Source organism: Miscanthus floridulus, chromosome 7, assembly GCF_019320115.1.
Source record: "Miscanthus floridulus cultivar M001 chromosome 7, ASM1932011v1, whole genome shotgun sequence".
Classification (NCBI taxonomy): Eukaryota; Viridiplantae; Streptophyta; class Magnoliopsida; order Poales; family Poaceae; genus Miscanthus; species Miscanthus floridulus.
The window spans coordinates 77842705-77864523 of NC_089586.1; the positions used below are offsets into that span (position 1 = coordinate 77842705).

Sequence of the window (21819 nt, forward strand, 5' to 3'; positions counted from 1 at the left end):
AAGAGCATCTCCAAGAGTTTGTCAAATTTTACTTGGCAAATCTTGTGATTTACCAACTCCCAAAATTATATGCCAAGTAAAAAAACAATCCATCTCCAAGAGTTTGGCATTTTTGACTTGGTAAAATAAAAAAACCCGTTAACAAAACGAAGAGGCCCGCTAAGCGAACGAAGAGCCCCGCTAAGCGAACGAAGAGCCCCGCTAAGAAAAGAAGAGCCCCGGATGCCAAGCCGTATACGCGCGCGTATATTTGCGCGCGCGGAGGGAAGATTTGCCAAGTTGCTATTAATGCCAAGTTGTTTTGCCAAATTGTTGGAGGCTATTTTTTCTTGTTTTGCCAAAATTATATGGATGCCAAGTTGAGATAGCAAACTCTTGGAGATGCTCTAAACTGGGCCTTAGAATATTTGCTTAAATGCTGGAGGCAGGGAGTGAACAGATATAAGGTCCACATTATGGAAACTGAAATCAATAAACACTACCCAGACTAAACACATGTCAACAATGAAACAGCCTCACTGGGATACAAACCCTTCTAAATTTGAAACAATCGTCCAAAAGTTTGTCAATAAATTAGCGCTCGTCTTTTCTATTTCATTCATAATTTGTTGAATACAGTGGGATGCTCCATGAAAAATGGTTTTCAGAGTACAAGGCTCCTACATGGCAACAACTTTACAAAACAGCAAGCAGATCATGAGTGGCTTCCTGACTACGCTTTCCCTTTGCTACAGCAAAGAATACTAGCACAAGAAAAATCTTGCTACTATGAACAGACTGCAAGTATCTAACGCAAGCAAATTGTCTAATAGCAAGTGCACTATGTGGTGCCATAAAGGTCTAAGACTTGGATGAACCCACAATCATTGTTGTACAAACATAAAGCTATTCCAGCATCACAGTCACATGACAGTAATTTAAAGGGGAAAAAAGCATACCTCTCCATATCCTTGAATCCTCCTTGGTGACATAGATGGTGGGAAACCAAAATATGGATGGGCATCCAAGGTTTTACATGTCCTACATACTCTCTCAATATTTAAAGACTTAACCTCGAGAGAGATAAACTCTAAATATGTTGTATCCTGTTTTTTTATAATGTGAGCTAGGAAAACGTATCCTTCAGCATGACGAGTAATAACAAATTTACTAGTACCATGGAGAGGCAGTGGGATGGTACTCTTAAGATGCCACTTATAGGACTTATCAGTGCCATTTTGCAACAAGGTGTAATATTCCAAAGACTTGCCTTCATCAAGTCGACTAAACATCCCAACCTTGCCTTCCCCTGATTCCACAATGACGATATTTTGCTTTTCATGATGAGGAGGGAGGTCATATGTGGATAACTCCATAGTGTTCATGTCAAGCTTGACCAACTTGTTGCTGCAGTTTACTTTCCAATAGAAGCAACCATAGACGCATTGGCCTGAAATTAGCCTGTCAACTTCTCCATACAAGCCTAGATCAGCCCAACTGATAGATGTAGCAGCAGCCCAATGACCAGAGCTTGTAGAGAAGATAAATACCGACAATCTTGTCTCGGATCTTATCTTGGAAATCATCCATCAGATCACACTATTGAATTGTATTGTATGTTTGCATATGCTTTTAAATTCACCAAAATCCATACCAAACAAGCATTCATACCAAAAAGATCTCTACAAGCAACACGGGATGTTCAACTCTATTCCCAAATACGGCGCAACATCATCACGTAAGTGCCATGGGTGATTACTAATTTTATTTACATCTGAAGCACTGTTCCAAAGTACTTCGTTTGAGGAAAACTACCGAGGGAGGAGCGGTTTTACATTTACTCTATCACAACCACAGGGATTTTTATCTATATTTATATGTCTAATATTAAATTAAATTGGCTAGTAAGAGGAAAACTCATTCCCTCAGTCTCATTAGGCTTTCTGTGTGGAGCCAAAGTGGGCCTTCTGCTCTGGGTAATCGAGCTCAAATGGCCCTTTTAGTCTAGACCTGTTCTGATGCAGTTGCAGTTTCTTATTTATACCTAAAATAAAATAAAAAAGCTAGCTGACTGTTATGGACAGAAAACATTACACAGTTGCACACCCTTAAGAGCCAGAGATAGCTAGGATTCCGAGCGTGCAATCAAATGTAGGAACTCGAAAGAGAGTCTTCACAGTGGTACTATAGACAAGAAGATGATTCATTGCTCTGATGCTGCACGGTGCAAACACGATTCAGTGGTTAAAGTGATTATTTTGTTTGGACGCTGTAAAGCAACACTCTACCGCTTTGCTAATCTCTCAAGCCATCGTCAGTTGTCACAAAGACAATTATTGCATTCATGTTCCTAGGGGACTTGGAACCGCCAATGCAAGAAAAGGGTGTACCTTGGTACGCTTTGTTTTGTCTTGATGCTGCTCCACGCTGTTTGGTTGGGGTTTCCTGGCCCGTTACCAGCTCACGACGCAATCTGATTGCGCTTCTTCCAGTTTGGTCTGCTCACGGTATACACGTCTATAGTGCTTCTATTCAACTATACAAATATACATTGTAGCAAAATTGGAGATTCAAACTTAATCTAGAAAAATTCATTTGAAAATGACAATTTTCGTCCTCTAGTGTATATGCATAAAAAATTATTTTCATATTATTTTTTTTACAAAACAAGTTTGAATCTCAAATTTTGCTACAATACACATCTATATATGCACTATGAATGTGCATAGTTTAATCTTTTTTTGGAAAACTCCTAAGGGTGTGTTTGGAACGTGAGAAAATTTCTCTGTTTGTGTGTTTTTACAGTAAATTTGAATTGATTCCTATGAAATTTTTGAAGAATTCCTATGAAATTTTTGCGTTTCAAACTGGGCCTAAATATATTTTTCTAAAGAGTTTTCACGATTCCACCTAGGACAGGATTTGTACTGAACAAGATGTCTTGCGTCATATGGTTTCGTTACCCTACATGAGTTGTACATGACACGCACTAGTCAGTGTACGATGTGCACCGACGACAGAATCTAATGCTTGCTTGCAGGTTTCAAAGGCAGAAGCTGGAGTTGAGGGATTTGTTCTAAGCTGACACAACACTTCAATGAACTGTTATCAGCAAGATTTTAAGAAAGACATACCAGCCGCAACTGCAAGCAACTGTTTCCGATTCCATTACTCTCGCCGTGTTTAAGGGGGTAAAAAAACGGGACAAAACAACTGGAATTCAGATCGCTGCCAGTGAATCTGAAATCTGAATGTCTCGCAAAGCCTGAAGACTTCTGCTCTTGCTTTGGGCTGCAGGTAGTAAGACCGATCGTTTACGTGGCTTATAAGCCGGCTGATAGTGTTTCGTTGTGAGAAAAAAATACTATGTCATGGTTGATAAGCATGGCTGATACGATCAAGCGAACAGGACGAGCACTCAGCACTGTTACATTGTAAAGCGTAGTATAATAATGATTCGTTAAATATACACTGCAGCTACATTCACCATTCACCAAGCTACAGTGTCCTGATTCGGAATGGTAAGATGCAAAGTGCAACACAGAAGCCATGGGAGCATCTTTGGCTTGCAGTGGTGTGCATGTCGAAAGCTACGTCGACGGAGCAAGCAAGAGCAAGGAATCAGGAAAGCTGACACGCTCAAGCTAGGAATTGCACGCGTCCGCTCAAGCTAGGAATTACTACGTCGACGTAATAAATCCGGCCAGCATCGTCTTGCTCTTGCTCCCAATTGCATTGCCTGCTGCTCCTATCACAGCCTCAAACCTCCTCCGGCCTCCAGCCTCGAGACAGAGACAGCCAATCAGCCATGGCGGAGCCCAACAAAGAAACTGCTGCTACACCCCCTCCACTGCCGCAAGAAACGGTTCCCCATGCGCCTGCCGCCATGGCGGAGCCCCGCTTGGAAGCTGACACGCAGATTTCAGCCTCACAAGACACCGAAACCACCGGCGGTGGTGCTGCCACACTCGACTCTGCTCAGCCTAAAGCAGAGCCGGCCCACCAGCCGCCTCCGCCGCAAGAGACCGTAGACATGGCTGCGGTTGGCGCGCCGGAGCAAACCACGACGGAGGCAGACGCTCAGCCACCTGTGGCAACCATGTCACAGAAAATTGCCGCATTGCCTCCGCCAGCTGAAACACCGGCGCAAGAGAGTGCGGCGGCGGCCGCACCTACGCCGCCGCCGCCGCCGCCGCAGAAGCAAGAAGGCGGCGACCCGAAACTAGCCTCCTCGGTCCACGAGGAGGACAAGGGCGCGTCAAAGGCAAGGGTGGAGGAAGGAGAAGAGAAGCCCGCGCGTCGTCGCTGGCGATGCCTCCGCGCCGCCGTGTGCTTGCTCTTCCTCCGCCCCAAAAGCGGAGAGACGAAGCCGGCGACACCGCCGGGCGACAAGGAGGCGGTGTCAGGGCTGGAGGAGAAGAAGCCGATGCCAGGGGAGATGCCGCCGCCGCCCCAGAAGGACAGCGGCAGCGCTGTCCGTGTTCCATCCAAGCCTGAAGCGGGGAAGGGCGAAGGCGAGACGAAGCCGGCGGCGCTGGACGGCAAGCGGCCGGAGCCAGGGCAGGAGCAAGTGGCCACATTGCCTCCGCCAGCTGAGACATCGTCACAGGAGACGACGGCGACGGCGGCTGAGGCTGGGGCTGAGAAGCAACTCGCTGCACCAGCGCCACAGCAGCCACCGCGGAAGCAAGAAGGCGGCGCTCCGGAACAAGCCCCCTCGGTCCAGGAGGAGATGGACGCCGCACCGGCAGCGGCAAGGCCGCAGGAGGGAGAAGAGAAGCCAGCGCGTCGCCGGTGGCGATGCCTCCAGGCTGCCGTGGGCTTGCTATTCCTCCGCCCCAAAGGCGAAGAGACGAAGCCGCCGACGCCGGGGGAGATGCCGCTCCCGGTGGACAGCGCTGGTAAGGCTGCAGTAGAGAAGGGCGAAGGCGAGATGAAGCCGTCGGCGCAGGATGGCAAGAAGCCGGTGTCAGGGCAGGAAGAGCAGAAGCCAGCGGCGAAGAAGCCGAGCCGGAAGTACAGCCCTGGCGCTGCAAGGAAGGAGAAAGACCAAGGCGAAGAGAGCAAGGGCCGCCGTGATGAAACCCAAGCGGGGAAGACAACACCGCAGCTCGAAGGGGAGCACCCTTCGCTGAAGAAGTTTCGGAAGGCGGCCAGGCTGGTTCAGTTCCTCATGTCCTGGCTCAAGAAGGTGCGCTCCCAGAAGAGCGCCTGGAGCTCCCAGAAGAGCGCCTGGCTGCGAGAGCGCCTGGAGCACATCCTCGAGGAAGCCTTCACAAGGCTTCTCGCGACGGAGTACAACAAGGAGCTGAGCGGCGTGAGGCAGAAGTGCCTCCTCACCTTCTCCGTCTTCGAGCTCGCCTCCGAGGTGAAGAAGCAGGCCATGATCTACTGGTGGGTGGCAGAGTTCAACCTGCGGCACCGGAGCGATCCACCGGCTCATGCAGCGCGGGCTCCTCCTGCTGCTGCAGGTGGCGGCGGAAGAAGTGATAAGCCGGTGGCGGCGCCGCAGGGTAAAGGCGCGGACGCCGACAGAAGGGATGATGACGCCGAAGGCATCTTCTTCATGCTTTCTGATCATGGCTTCCTGGTGCCGATAAAGAACTGGTGCAGCAAGGTGATCCATGGCTGCCAGGTGAACCCCCTGGTGCACTGGATGCTGAAGCGGCAGGCGAGGGGTGATCGCTTCGCCGAGCTGGACGCCAAGGGCAGCCCCGCGGACCTGCAACTCAACTCCAGCATCCTTTGCCTGACAGCAGGCAATCGTCCCGTGCTGCAGAGGATGCGCATGGAAGATGAGTCACAGCCACATCAGGCCAGGAAGAAAGATGAGTCACAGGCCGGGAGAAAAAGCAAGAAGGTAACAAAGGAGCCTTCCCTGCAGAGCAAGGGCAACCGTGACCAGGACCAGGACCAGGACCAGGACCAGCAGCAACCGACGACGAAAGATGAGGCACAGGTCGGGAGCAAATCCATGGCAGCAGCAGATAAGGCACCTTCCCACAAAGACGAAGACTCGACCCAAGCTAAGGAGGACCAGCTAATCAAGGTACAATTCATCAACACTTTATTATCGAATCTATTTAGTTTAGACCATGACAACATTGCAATCCACATTTCTTAAGATAAGAAATATGGTTGCTCCTCTTGTATATTTTAAACTTCTATATTAATAATACATTACAAGGGTTGGATTCTATAGACACGGTTATATATCACTAGTCCAGTAACTCAAGCGTACAGCAATGAGAAACTCCAATCCGTTCCAAAATTAGAACTTTGTCAAATGCATATGATGTGGATTTTATAAGTGTATGATTTCTTATGTGCATATAGTGACTTCTGCAAAATTGTTTTTCTAGTTCTAACTAACATTCTTGATATTATTATGATATTTCTTCACAAAAAATCATTTTCTTTTTTTTCTTGTCTGCTCATAAGACTCTGCCACATAGTAGTTATCAGAGAAAAATCAAATAATTTCTCTTACAATATATTGCCAATTCCTAAAGAATCAACATAATCTCATAGGCGCTTTGAACACAAATCTATTGATGCAAGTTTTATGTCCTATAAACTTGTATATAATTTGAAAAACTATTTTTCAAAATTTTTGAATTTTCACTTTTCCCGTGCAAATATGATTACCATTCTAGGATGGAGGTGTACTATTTAGGTGAAAAGCACAGAAACAGTCCAAGGGACAACGATACTTTTAGGTTAAGAGATGCGGATAACTTAGAAATAGGTGTAAGGGGTACCTTATATGATTTTTTTTGGAGGGGGCACTTTGGTTTATATTTGGCAGAATAACCATTTTGGTCCTTCAACTATTACTTGGGGCTCCGTTTCTTCCCTGAACTTTCGAAACGGCCGTTTTAGTCCTCAAACTCTACTTTTATGCTCAAATTCATCCTAGAACTATGAAGATGATCATTTTAGTCCTCAAACTTTGCATTTTAGGCTCAATTTCATTTATAAACTATCAAAGTGTATTTTGTTCTTTAAACTTTTATTTTCAACTCAAATTTATCTACGTTCTACGTGGAACGCTGCACTGTTGCACCTGGTCAGCTCCAATACCACCGGCGATTGGAGATAGAACATAATATTCATAAAAAACTCTTTGATGGCTATTAATAATTCTAAGTTGTTATTTTTAGTGTTACTTTATAATGGTACCATTTATATATATCCGACTAAATGATATTTGTGGGAGCAATTACAATTGCATTGAACACTATTTATTCTTTAAGAATACATGGATATACTAAAACAATAGCAGATCTATAATTTTGATAATTTATGGATGAAATTATGCCTAAAATATAAAGTTTTCTTTTTGAATAGATAAAATTGAGTTGAAAATAAAAGTTAAATGCACTTTGATAGTTTATGGATGAAATTGAGCCCAAACTATAAAATTTGAGGACTGAAACAATCATCTTCATAGTTGTAGGATGAAATTGATCCTAAAACTAAAGTTTGAGGACCTAAACGACCATTTTAAAAGTTTAAAGATAAAATTAAGCCTCGAGTAATAGTTGAGGGACCAAAATGGCTATTGTGCCTTTATATTTTATCGGAAGCAATGTAATGAGAACCTAGCAACAAATATAGGGTAAATTATGTTTGTCAAAAAAAGAGAGTAAATTATGCGTGTGTGGCTAAATTATTACTATATTGTTATTCAGGTCTGTGTATTATCGAACGGCATATTAAGATCTCTAATCTTATCTAAATGACTCGGTCACTTAGATAAGATTATATACCCTTATATGCAACTTGATAGCACTGGGTTATGAAAATCTAGTAACAGTCCAGATAATAAAATTGTATGGGTATGTATAATTTTCTTTCATTTGGTCCAGTTCATTTTCTCAATTTAAGGCAACCAGTGCCTGCAACGCACTATATTAGTAGATGCCTAATGTGTTATAGGCGAATGAACTTAATTCTAATTTTGTTGTACAAGCTATGTACTACTGCATTGCAACGATATATATGTACTTACTAATGTGCACAAGTACACATAAATGATGTTCTTGACACATATACTTTGTTGTAGGGAGCACAAAACATCAAGTCCAGCTCTGAACTCGAACATGTTGATATTCCACCATTATTTGAAGGGAAGCGAGTGATCCTCAATGTCAATGCACATGTGTACCCCATATCCAAGTTCGCATTCTTGAACCTTGCCGAATGCTTGGTTGTGCTGCAGCTTGGCCGGTGGAATAATCTTGACGACAAGACATACATGGAGGTGGATGGACTGGATTCACGGAATGCCATCGGCTTGCTCAAGAACCTCCGATACCTTGGTCTCCGTGGGCTATCACGGCTAACAAAGCTCCCAAAAGGGATCGAGAGCCTTAAGAAACTTGTAATCCTAGACATGCGAGGCTGCCAAAACCTAGTCAAAGTCACGGCAAGTGTCATCACACAATTGAAACAGCTTACCCATTTGGATCTCACTGAGTGCTACATGTTGGAGCACATTGACCGAGGAATCACATTCCTCACAGAGTTGCAGGTGTTCAAGGGCTTCGTGTTCGCAACTGGAACACAAGGGAAGAAGGCATGTCGAATACAAGACCTCAAAAAGTTGAAGAAGCTCCAAAAGCTCACTGTTAGCATCACCACTGATGCTAATGTAGGCAAAGGTGAGATGGCAGATCTTAAGCACCTCACCAGCCTTCGAAAACTCACAATTACGTGGAGTGAGATACCAAGCATATTGAAGGGTGACATAGAAAAGGTGAAAAAGAAGCGGGATGATCTTGTGGAGAGATGGACCAGCTTTTAGTTGCCAAAAGACCTCATGAAACTAGACATTCGGTGCTACCCCAAGGAAAAGCTAGAACTTGAATGGCATGAGAAGCTCGAGAAGCTATACTTGAGAGGTGGAGACATGGAAAGGTTTTCCACAAAGAAATCAACCCCCATCAAGACATTGCGTCTCAGGTATCTCCAAAATTTCAAAATGGGATGGGATGATATCCGTTTAGAATTGGAAAAAATTGAATATGTGGAAATTGTGGTTAATAAGGATGCAACACAAGAAAAGGATAAGGATGATGTTGTGAAGCATATAGATGAGGAAGTGGTCAAGAGTCTGATGAAGATACCAGATTTTACATTGGATATGCATGGAGTATGGACGAAGGATGAGAAGGAAGAGCGTAACCAAAAGTTTCATGCAACTAATAAAGATGTTGCTGGGATGGATAAAGGTCAGGACGATGCCATTGGGAAGAACAAAGGTGCACTATCTAACTTTCATTCTTCACATTTGTATAACAATGTAATCATTATTACTAAACATATCATAACTAATTCTCAAGGGTTCCTAGTTCATTCTTTGATCATGTTTTTCTTTCAGCTGGACCATCAGAACCAACTAAAGATTCCAGTACTGAAACTGCTAGTGGCATCACAAATGTTAATAAGGATGGAGACAAAGCTACTACCAAAGAACAAGTAGGTCCTATCTTCTCCAAAGATATATAAACCTAGATTCAATTTTTAAACTGTCATTATACTTTAAATTGACAATAACATTCCTTATTCAATTTAACAGCCAAAGAAGAAAGAGTAGCAACCCAAGAGGGGTCGTAATAGTTGAAGATAGATCCAATCTCCATTAAGTAGAGAGTGTGGTTAAGCTGACATAGGTATAGCACAACAATGCTAGCTATGTTGTACCGAAGCATCAACAATGAATGTATTTGTACATTATTTTAGTGCAAGCTAATATATGTGGCCAAATAATGTAGACATTTATAACTATAATAGGGGTGGAGAGTTTGTCTCAAATGCAAGCATGCAGTACATATGAGATGTCCATACCCTTAGGGGCTTCAAGATGTAACATTCTATATATGACACAAAGAAAATTCTTGTGTTTGTAACCTTAAACAAGAGGCTCAAAAAGATGTCTTTACTTAACAAACATTTTACATGTGTTGACGAAGCTAGCGATAATAAACTCTAAAAAAACTAGTGTTGACAAAGCTACAATGAAGCCTCAAGAAAACTCGTGGTAGTAATTGATCAACTAATGTAGTGTACCTAATACATAATGAATATATAGGGGAACAAGTTATGCGTGGAGTGACTCCATCCTTGAGCATAGAAATTCTGGTTTTCATGAGTGAGAAACATGAATGTTTTACCAATAGTACTCTTGTAAGCATGAAACATAATAAGTGTATATATATATATATATATATATATATATATATATATATATATATATATATATATATATATATATATATATATATATAAACGCTTATTATGTTTCATGCTTACAAGTATGTGGTGTAGCTGTATAAGTGTACCTTATGCTCATAATCGTAGAAAAACTGTTAAATAAATAATCTTATAAATTATGTTGTGTTATTTCCAGACACTACTAGAAATGTACTTTCAGAGACGGTCGTTTTCTATTAAAAAGAGGTGACGTCCCGACCACCTTTGCGAGTCATTTTTAGACAGGTAGGCAGGCCATCTCTATGACTATTAACAGAGGCAACACACTTAGGTTCACTGCCTCTATAAACCATTAACAGAGGCGTCCAACCTAAGATTGTTGTCTTTGTTAATAATTTTCAATTATTTAAAATTTCCTGCTCTTTTTGAGTTTATTTTTCGTGTTTGTGTTTGTTTTCATATAAAAAATACATGTCTCGACAATTAAATGCAATATTTGACCATCAATATATAGATCACATGTCTCGTTTGGCGTAGCATGAATATTACAAACTAAACTAGGTATATATAAGGTAAGTAAAGTCAATATTTCATGTGTGTGTACATTCATAACATTATTAAACGAATCTAGGTTTAGTTTCAAGCTCTTTGTAGTATCCTTAAGTGCTAGATTCTCCCACGCTCGAAGGTTGTTGGTACTTGTGATTTGGCTAAGAGTCTATGAGATGAATGCTTGTAGAGCGAGCATCAACTCGAACTATTGATCACCTTCTACGAGATAACATTGAAGAAATGACATTTGTCTGATGACCACCTTCATGTATCATAGAAATGATAAATCTTTAATCTAGACTAGGCTCTTGACGTTGGATGAGAAACTTGTGGACACTCCCCCCCCCCCCCCCCCCCCCCCCCCACCCCACACACACACACACTCGCTCGACCACTTGCACACCACCGTCTTCTCATCTGCAGTCACATATTCTCCATGTAGATCCTTCTTCCTCATCATGACAAACCACGACACTCTTCCCAATGTCCTTAATTTGCTTCTTCTTCGCCGCCATCGAGGCTCTTGCATCATTCGTATCAGCATGATAGCTAGTGTTCCTATTGTAACAACTCACGCCATTCCAACTTTCATAACTGGTGCTGTGGTTAGGGCACATGTGATAAGGACATGCTATGATGTCTAAATAAATTTATAATCTTTCACGGTACAAGATAACAAGATATTTTTTTGATTTTTTATTGCAGTAGCAATCGCAAAAGTAAACTAATACTCCTTTATTGTGCAATAATAAAATATCACATGGCCAGTCGGAGATATATGTGATTCATGTTTCTAAATTTAAGTCACATATATAAGATCCTTAGCAATAGTGGGGGAGCCACTGCCCAGCTAGCATCAACGAGATTCAAAAGAAAATTTTCTTTGTATCAAAGAAAAACACCGTAACACTGTAATTTATTTGGTAAATATTTTTGTATGATGGGGATCCTCCAGGCTCCTAAAAGTTCGGACTCCGCTACTGTTTTAGCAACACATATAGGCATGTAGTGCCGGGGCTAGAATGACGTGTTTAGGTCTTGCTAATTCCTTTGTCCTATTATTCTCACTCTTTCTCCTCTTTATCTTATCTTTCTCATTTTTTTCTCCTACATCATCTTCATCCTCCTCCACGCCGTATCTACCTCTACACACAGACATGTTGGATGGTTAAAAAAACTTCTTTCAAAGTTCATTTAAATATTGCTAACGTTCCGAAACTTCATAAAATTCTTTATGAAGTATGTAATTCCTTGGTGGATACTCTTTTGCTATGTGTAATTATAATCTAGAGCAGTTCCATCAAAGAAAAAGACTACTATGAGCGCACGGCCCACATGGCAGATACAGATGGATATCACCGATATTACATTTGTTTTCATATTTCTGTCCGGATTCGGATTCGAACACAGATAGTGTCAACTATGTCGGATAGGATACGATTGGATATCGACATCATAAATATGCGATTTGAGTATTCGGATACGGATGCGGTATCAAATGTTGGATATCCGGACTCGGATACGGACATATCTCAACCCCTCTAAACGGATTCGGTTTCAAATACAGTCGAAAAATATCCGTACCGTTTTCATCCCTACTCTCCACTGCTTCCAAACAACCACTTCCCAACCGTCTCTTACCAAATGACATCCGGGACCCACCAGTCATCCCCATACGCCCGACCCAAGCAGCAGATAGAGGCATTGGATCCACGTGCGCATCCAAAACTGATACTCCGACCCACCAAAAGCAGCGACCATTAATTTTCCCCCTCCTTTTATTTAATTCCTTGGATTAAACCAAGCAGCAAATTCTTGCCGTAGAAAATAGAATTCCCAGCAGAAATAGGTGCATCATCGCGTTCTTGTAATCTACTAAAATTCTTCCATTTTTTCAGTAATCCTTTTCCCTTCTCCCGCATCGATCGGACCAGGAACAGAGGGTAGAATCACAGGTAGAAAGAAGGGAAACAAGAACTGAATTAGCCAGTGGTAATTCCGGCCTCCATTCGGTGGATTTATCCAATACGATGCCAAGATTGGCCGCTGAATCGTGACTCGTGAGTTCTTGCCCTCCTTTTAGGGTTTCTGATTCCTCGCCACGAGATAAGTTGCGGCAATCGTAACACCCCTTTTCTTTTTGGTCTTTGCCTCAGAATTCTCTGACGAATTTCTCGTGGATTCCGTGGAGAAAGGTGTGACCTTTGCGATGCAGTACAACCACCGCAGCCGCTTGCCTCCGCCGCCGTTCGGCCGCGGCGGGTATCCCCGCGGCCACAAGCAGCCGTACTACGCTCCGCCTCCTCCTCCGCCGTTTCCTCCGGCGCCGCCGCCGCCGCCACTAGAGCGCAAGTACGAGGTGCTGATGGAGGCCGGTCGCCTCGCCGCCGAGTATCTGGTCGCCCAGGGCGTGCTCCCGCCGGATGCCCTGCAGCGCGGCGCCGGCGTCTCAGGCGCGTGGCCCGCTCATCCTCTTCCTCCGCCCCCGCAGCTGCCACCGCAGGAACCCCCTGGGTTTTATGGCCGGAGGAGGTATGAAGATGAATACAACAATAACCCTAGCGGCCGGCCTAGGCGAGCCAATGGCACTACTAGTAGCATCAGTGGCAGAGATGATTGCAGCCGTGGCAGCTACAATGGAAGAGGGAAGAGGAAGTATGGGGAATACAGGAGGGGGTATTTGGATTCAGGGAGGGACAGGGAGAAGGAGAGGGGAAGGCCATTTCCAAATGGCCAGCGCTATGAGGATGGGGATGAAGATGGGGCACCTGGGTTTCGGAGGGAGCAACGCGGCAATCGGGGGAGTGATGAGGTGAGAACTAGTGTTACAGAGGCAGTGAGGGAGGGGACACCATTGTCAGCGAAGGCTGTAGCAGGGTTATGCATGGAGGATACAACGTCGAAGATTATGAGCTCTGTCAAAGATACTAGTAAGGATGCTACTGATGCGCCAAAGGTGCTGGAGGAGACTGAGGAAGGTGAGGTGGAGGATGACAGTGAGACGCAGAATTCAGAAACTGAAGTGATCAAGCAAGGGATAGACACCGATGTAAATCATGCTTCTTGTCGTGTTGTTACAGAGTCAGATGCCAACCAGTTACCAGATGGTAAGATTCAAGATGAGATTCTTGATGAGGAAGCTGAATATGACAAAAAAGTTATGGACGAGGCTACTTTGGATCACAACACTTCTGATGGTGAGGTGACAAATATGGAAGTTGAGATGCAAGTTGGTAAGAAGAGTTTGATTGACTATTGTAACTTCACAAGAACCCCAACAAGGCCCAGGTCTATGCGTGCACACAGAAATGCAGCGTCTATCCCAGGAGAAACTGCAGTAGTTGAAACAGTTGATCTAGTTTCTTCTGGTCAAGCTTCACAGATGGTAATCGGTGAATCTGCTGAGAGATCTTTGACTAACAGTGCGTCAGAAAACAGAGAAGATAAAATTTACCAAGAAAACACTAGCTGTGGTGATGTCTGTGCTCCACCAAAAGAGTCGATGCTTCTTCAAGAAATTGGAATACCAGCTGTGACTGAAGACATGGCAGAAGAGAAGGTTGGTGCACAACCACATGCGGTCATCCAGCAATATAAGGAAGAAACTAACTTATCTCCGTTAACGGATGCCCTTGAGAAGAGCTCGATGCAGGAAACCACCTTATCTCCATTTGCAGCTTCTCACAAGGATAAGTTGACGCAAGAGGATGGCTTGATGCAAGAAGCTGATTTATCTCCATTGACAGCTAATCACAGGGATAGCTTGATTGAAGAAACCGAATTGCCTCCATCAACAGCTTCTCACAAGGACAGCTTGATTGAGGAAACTAACTTAACTCAGACAATATCTTCTTATGAGAATAACTTGAAGTTACAATTTAAGGAAGGAACACAGATCTGTGATATTGATATGCTGCCACAAGATGTGCACCTGATTGAGTTGCCCGATCAAAGGAAAATCATTGATCGTGATGTTGGTGCTGAATCTGTCATCGAAATGGAAGAAGGAAAGCTGCATCAATCTAGCTCACTAAATCTATCGGATCTTGACCTAGTTGGCAGTACAGAGGTTGCCGCTATACACAATAATCCAGTGTTGGTCCAGCCGTCTGCAGCTGGATCTTCCGCAGAGTCAAATAATAAGCAGCAAGAAGATCCTGAAACTTTTACAGGTGCCAATTCCAGTCCTACAGATGATTTATGTCAGCTTCCATTAGACAATAAGGATGTTCAGGTAATTGATATAGAACGTGGCACACCAGTTGAAGTTGGTGGATTTGATTTGTCGAGGTCAATACACAATAATCCAGTGTTGGTCCAGCCATCTGCAGCTGGATCTTCCGCAGAGTCAAATAATAAACAGCAAGAAGATCCTGAAACTTTTACAGGTGCCGATGCCAGTCCTACAGATGATTTATGCCAGCTTCCATTAGACAATAAGGATGTTCAAGTAATTGATATAGAATGTGGCACACCAGTTGATGTTAGTGGATTTGATTTGTCAAAGTCAAAGTGAGTTTCTTCAACTTCAATTATTTCCTAGTCTATGCTGATTCAATAAATTTCAATTTTTTTGTAGCGAAATGTTTGCATCATATAGGAATTCTTGGTAGTCTTGAACATGGTCTCCAAAGTCCTTCATGTCTCTCTGGCCTTTTCCCTGTGTGTCAAGAGACCAGTCAGATAGATGGTTCATGACAGTGTTTGTTTCGTTAGCACACCAATATATTGTTTGTTTTCAGTGTCATGGTATTTCTGCTAAAAGTTATACAATTTGATTCAACCAGGAATGAGATGGTGTGCTCTAGCATGGATAGCATCATGGACCCTGGCAATGGAATACATACGGATGTTCTTCCTGGTATTCAAGATGGTTACAGCCTTGCATTTTCCGATTTTCTCGGTTCTGATATACCATGCTACCCATCAATGCAATCAGATCTTCATGCTGGAATAGGTGCCAATGACCCAGAGGTGAGGACGGGAGGCTGCCTGGTACTTTTATGTAGTTTTTCTTTCCTACTTGCAGGCAATTAGTGAAGTTCCAGGAAATAATTACTGTATTTCTTGCATGAATAACATATTGAAGTATATGATTTTCCCATCTTTCAGGGTATTACTGTCATGGATGATCCAATATATGGGTCTCTCACTGATATTGGTAAGTTGATGATTTTCTTCTATTCCCTTAATATACTATGTCTAATACGTTCCTGCTTTAGCTCTCCATGCCCACTTGTCTGTTTTTTGTGTACTCCCAGTTTCAGATGCATATACTTACAAAATTTCAGTCTCTCCATAACCTATGATCAAAGCCATAGATAGATCAACAGTTCTGAATTTGTTTTTATTCCAAAATCACTTGTCAGTGTTGGTAGCACGTATCGTTGGATCATGTTTGGCCTTTCCTATTTAGTGGGGCAATGTGGTTCCTTGACCTGTGTTGACCAAAATGTGTTTTAGATGGCCCTTCCTCTTTTGGTTTGCCTTATGCGAGAATAGCTGGACTGACCTTTATTGAGTATTGACCATACTCAGGCACTGCTGGATGCAGCCTCTTTTGTTTTATTAGGAATGGAACAAGACATGATTTATAACTTCACTTACATGACGTTTGCCATATTTCTATTGACTTAATTGGAAATGATATTGCCAAATAATGATAGTAGCTGTACCTCCAGTGAACTTATAAATTGATAAAAAAAATTGCCCTGAAAGAATCTTAGGTTTCACGAAAATTTCAAATACATGATGCAGTCATTACTCATTAGCCAGCAAGTTAGTCCGTACAGTGCAAAGGGTAAATCTCAGGCTAGAGTGATAATAATGAACTTAAAATCACTTTTTGGCCCTAGTCACCCTGGTATTTATAGATTGTGGGACTTTGAAGAACACGTTTAGGTTAGGATTGCTACTTGTGTCCATGAACCTAGAAATTTTGGCCAAAGGGATGATTCTTGGATCACTAATTTCATCTAAGCAACTTTCCAGTACTTGAGCAAACACCATCAACCACGATGAGATGAGATCCTCATCGCCCTGTGAAACCTAGCTGGTACAGCCTTCACATACCTTCTACAGTGCGAAAGCCACACTACTCTCTTGCGTAACCCCCTATTTGTTATTTTGGGCTCCCATTTGTTTGAGGCATACAGACCTTACCCCGGTATTCAAACTTAGTGACTACTTGGAATTTTAACCTGTGACCTAAAAGCTTTGTGTGTCACTACTGGCCAGGCCAACTTGCACAAACAATCTACATCAATGCGGCAGTTAGTTAGCAAGTGGCCGCACTAACACGTTTATACATAGAGATGGGTTGCACTACACCTTTCCTGTGCAACTTCCAAACTAGAATACTGCAAGTGCTAGCCCCGCGTGTTCTGTGCTGGCTTTGCTCATACTGCTCAAACAACAACAACAACAAAGTCTTTAAGTCCCAAACAAGTTGGGGTAGGCTAGAGTTGAAACCCAACAGAAGCAAAGGTTCAGGCACGTGAATAGCTGTCTTCCAAGCACTCCTATCTAAGGCTAAGTCTTTGGGTATATTCCATCCTTTCAAGTCTCCTTTTATTGCCTCTACCCAAGTCAACTTCGGTCTTCCTCTGCCTCTCTTCACGTTACTATCCTGACTTAGGATTCCACTACGCACCGGTGCATCTAGAGGTCTCCGTTACACATGTCCAAACCATCTCAACCGGTGTTGGACAAGCTTTTCTTCAATTGGCGCTACTCCTAATCTCTCACGTATATCATCGTTCCGAACTCGATCCCTTCTTGTATGACCGCAAATCCAACGCAACATACGCATTTCTGCGACACTTAGCTGTTGAATATGTCGTCTTTTCGTAGGCCAACATTCTGCACCATACAACATAGCAGGTCTAATCGCCGTCCTATAAAACTTGCCTTTTAGCTTCTGTGGTACCCTTTTGTCACATAGAACACCAGACGCTTGCCGTCACTTCATCCACCCTGCTTTGATTCTATGGCTAACATCTTCATCAATATCCCCGTCCCTCTGTAGCATTGATCCTAAATATCGAAAGGTATCCTTTCTAGGCACTACTTGACCTTCCAAACTAACATCTTCCTCCTCCCGAGTAGTAGTGCCGAAGTCACATCTCATATACTCAGTTTTAGTTCTACTAAGTCTAAAACCTTTGGACTCCAAAGTCTCCCATCATAACTCCAGTTTTCGATTCACTCATGTCCGGCTTTCATCAACTAGCACTACATCGTCCGCGAAAAGCATACACCAAGGGATGTCTCCTTGTATGTCCCTTGTGACCTCATCCATCACTAAAGCAAACAAATAAGGGCTCAAAGCTGACCTTTGATGTAGTCCTATCCTAATCGGGAAGTCATTCGTGTCACCATCACTTGTTCGAACTCTAGTCACAACATTGTTGTACATGTCCTTAATGAGCCCGACGTACTTCGTTGGGACTTTATGTTTGTCCAACGTCCACCACATAACATTTCTTAGTATTTTATCATAAGCCTTCTCCAAGTCAATAAAAATCATGTGTAGGTCCTTCTTCTTCTCCCTATACCGCTCCATAACTTGTCTTATTAAGAAAATGGCTTCTATGGTTGACCTTCCGGGCATGAAACCAAATTGGTTCATAGAGACCCGCGTTATTGCTCTCAAGCGATGCTCGATAACTCTCTCCCATAGCTTCATAGTATGGCTCATCAACTTAATTCCTCGGTAATTTGTACAACTTTGAATATCCTCTTTATTCTTGTAGATCGGTACCAATATACTTCTCCTCCACTCATTAGGCATCTTGTTCGATCGAAAAATATGGTTGAACAGCTTGGTTAACCATACTACAGCTATGTCCCCGAGGCATCTCCACACCTCGATTGGGATACCATCCGGTCCCATCGCCTTACCTCCTTTCATCCTTTTCAATGCCTCTCCGACCTCAGATTCTTGGATTCTCCGCACAAAGCGCCTATTGGTGTCATCAAAAGAGTCATACAACTGAAAGGTTGTGTCCATATTCTCACCATTGAACAATTTGTCAAAATACTCTTGCCATCGATGTCGGATCTCATCCTCCTTTACCAAGAGATGCTCCCTTTCATCCTTAATGCACTTAACTTGGTTGAAGTCCTGTGTCTTTCTCTCACGAACCCTAGCCATCCTATAAATGTCCTTCTCTCCTTCCTTCGTACTCAAATGTTGGTAAAGATCCTCGTACGCTCTACCCTTTGCCACACTTACAGCTCGCTTTGCAGTCTTCTTTGCCACCTTATACTTCTCTATGTTGTCCACACTCCTGTCATGGTACAAGCGTCTATAGCATTCTTTCTTCTCCTTAATAGCCCTTTGGACTTCCTCGTTCCACCACCAAGTATCTTTAGCCTCACGTCCCCTTCCTTTGGTTACTCCACACACCTCTGAGGCTACCTTCCGAATGTTGGTTGCCATCTTGTCCCACATATTGTTTATGTCGTCTTCTTCCTTCCAAGAGCCCCCCTTTGATAACACTTTCCCTAAATACCTCTGACGTCTCCCCTTTCAGTTTCCACCACTTTGTTCTTTCAATCTTAGCTTATTTATCCCTACGGGCACGCATCTGAAAACGAAAATCTGCCACCAAAAGCTTATGTTGAGAAACAACACACTCCCCTGGTATCACCTTGCAATCCAAGCATGCTTGTTTGTCCTTTCTTCTTGCGAGGACAGTCAATCTGACTACAGTGTTGTCCGCTACTGAAGGTCACTAGATGAGATTCTCTCTTTCTAAAGAAAGTGTTGGCTATCATCATGTCAAAAGCTACCGCGAAGTCTAGAGCTTCCTCCCCCTCCTGATTCCTACTACCATATCCAAAACCTCCATGAACTGCCTCGAAACCTGCGCTTGTAGTACCTACATGCCCATTAAGATCTCCTCCTATAAAAAGCTTCTCACTACTAGGTATAGCTCTAACCAGTCCATCTAAGTCTTCCCAGAACTGTCTCTTAGCACTCTCGTCGAGGCCTACTTGGGGGGCATACGCACTAATTACGTTCAAGACCATATCACCAACGACAAGCTTGACTAAGATAATCCTATCTCCTTGCCTTCTCACTCCCTCCACACCATTCTTGAGGCTCTTATCAATCAAAACTCCTACTCCATTTCTATTCGCGACTGTCCCTGTATACCAAAGCTTGAAACCTGTATTGTCCACCTCCTTCGCCTTCTGACCCTTCCATTTAGTCTCTTGAACGCATAATATATTTACACGCCTCCTAGTCGCGGTATCAACTAATTCTCTTAACTTACCTGTAAGTGACCCTACATTCCAACTACCTAAACGGATCCTAGTTGGTTCAACTAGCTTCCTTACCCTTCGCACCCGTCGACTCTGATGCGAAGACCCTTGCTCATTTTTCACTACACCCGGGCGCCGATGTAGCGCGCCACTAAGGAAGCGACGACCCGATCCTTGGTTACTTGACACCATGCCCAGATCACGACACGGCGCGTCACGGGGTGACGACCCGGCCCTTGCCCATTTAACACCATACCCGGGTTCCGATATGGCGCGTCGCTAAGAGGGTTACGCCCCAACGATTTTCTTTCGGGTTTCATCTCCATTTAAGTGGCTAAGTTTTTACATTGGCTCGCCACGCCTAACACAACCCTCCTCCTTTACCAAGGCTTGGGACCTGCTATGCTGGGACACCAAAGGCGCCCCACCATAGGCGGAGTTTTTGCTAGTCAAATATTTTTGCATGTACAATGGAATAGTAAAAGGATCTTGCAGTCTTATTAGATTATAATAAAAACATGAAGCTGTTGAGTCAACATTGAGATGCTAGTGAAACTGGCCTCATATTCAACGCCCTTGCAAGTAGAGATTCAGTAGCAGACTGATTGGACTTGCTTGTTGAATGGACTGGCAACATTTCTTGTTCCTCTTTCAGATTTGTAGTAACATGTGTGCTCAGTTTTTTTTTTTTTTTTGTTTCTCACTATTGTTTTGCATTGTACTTTTTGTTTAGATAATGGTTTTGCATTGTACTGTACTTGAAAAGAGTTTGCTGGATGATATATTGTCGGATGATACCTAAGTAAGTTAATTCCAAAAGTTCAAGCGATTTCTTTGTTCATATGGTTTCAGGTTTCATGGACGTGTGGGGGCAGCCCACTCATGACTATGACAAATTCTTCTAGGCTGCTGCCGAAGGCCGAAGTTCAGGAATCTGACAGGAAAAATTAGTTGAGTTAGCTCAGTACAGGCGAGAATAAATAGATCGAGTTATTTCAGAAAAATGTTGTATTCATCCCTAATTGTAGAGATAGAGAAACAGTTTTTTTTTTTTTCTTTCGATACCCATTTCGACGGAGTTGCTGATCCAAAGACTGGTCTTATGCGTTCGAGTTGAATGATTTGGCTGCGTTTTTTTTCTTTCTTTATTAGTGATATAATAAAAAGACTCAGCAACTTCTTCCTTAACTAATGGCTAGTGCTACTGTGCTAGTAGTCTGCAACTGCTCCCTCGCCTAATTGCACCGTCCCATAAGCAGCAAGATCGACCGGCTTCGCGTGTGTGAGAATAAGACCACATCCCTAGAGAAAAACTAGATAAATTTCGAAATAGTTTAGGCCTCGTTCGTTTAGTGTGGACTGAGGGCGGGAAATAATCTAGCTGATCATTGCTATTATAAATAAACCTGCCATTCCATTTGGAACTGTTCCAAGCATCGGTTCCCCATTAAACGAATGAGCCCTCAGGGTTCCAATAAAAAAATGTTTATTAGATTTTTCTAAATTTTTATATTTTCTAAAAATATATGGTAATAAATCACACAAGTACTAATTAAAAGTGAAACCAATTTTGTTAGGTTTCTATAAACTAGATCTACACGATATATGTAATAAAGATCATGAAATATGCTTTATGTAATTAGATTAGTAGATTTCTTAATATGTCCATCTAAACCACAAGCAACATGCATCGTCGTAGACATGGATGAAATTTCGTTGTCATGTACAATACACGGACATATATCTAGTAACCTATAAATAAGAAATAATAAAACCATACATCTAGCTGGCAATTGC

General features: G+C 43.0%; 2 protein-coding genes across 2 annotated transcripts; both read left to right on the plus strand.

Moving 5' to 3' along the window:
* The first annotated feature begins 3446 nt into the window (after positions 1-3446).
* On the plus strand, positions 3447-8915 carry LOC136463520 (uncharacterized). Its single transcript, XM_066462507.1, has 2 exons — positions 3447-6028; positions 8048-8915. The coding sequence occupies exons 1-2, from the start codon at positions 3788-3790 to the stop codon at positions 8786-8788; spliced, it is 2982 nt and encodes a 993-aa protein (XP_066318604.1). The 5' UTR covers positions 3447-3787; the 3' UTR covers positions 8789-8915.
* Positions 8916-12484: 3569 nt separating this feature from the next.
* On the plus strand, positions 12485-21205 carry LOC136467119 (uncharacterized). The gene is made up of 5 exons (XM_066465667.1): positions 12485-12809; positions 12906-15261; positions 15537-15723; positions 15862-15910; positions 20875-21205. Exons 2-5 carry the CDS (start codon positions 12959-12961, stop codon positions 20925-20927), a joined length of 2592 nt encoding a protein of 863 aa, XP_066321764.1. The 5' UTR covers positions 12485-12809; positions 12906-12958; the 3' UTR covers positions 20928-21205.
* The last annotated feature ends 614 nt before the right edge of the window (positions 21206-21819 follow it).

Bases quoted from the DNA above. Each gene is read 5' to 3' on its own strand.
- LOC136463520 (XM_066462507.1), top strand. From the start codon at position 3,788: ATGGCGGAGCCCAACAAAGAAACTGCTGCTACACCCCCTCCACTGCCG. The intron at 6,029-8,047 runs GTACAATTCATC...ACTTTGTTGTAG, and splicing joins AGGAGGACCAGCTAATCAAG to GGAGCACAAAACATCAAGTC.
- LOC136467119 (XM_066465667.1), top strand. From the start codon at position 12,959: ATGCAGTACAACCACCGCAGCCGCTTGCCTCCGCCGCCGTTCGGCCGC. The intron at 15,262-15,536 runs GTGAGTTTCTTC...TGATTCAACCAG, and splicing joins TTTGATTTGTCAAAGTCAAA to GAATGAGATGGTGTGCTCTA. The intron at 15,724-15,861 runs GTGAGGACGGGA...CCCATCTTTCAG, and splicing joins TAGGTGCCAATGACCCAGAG to GGTATTACTGTCATGGATGA.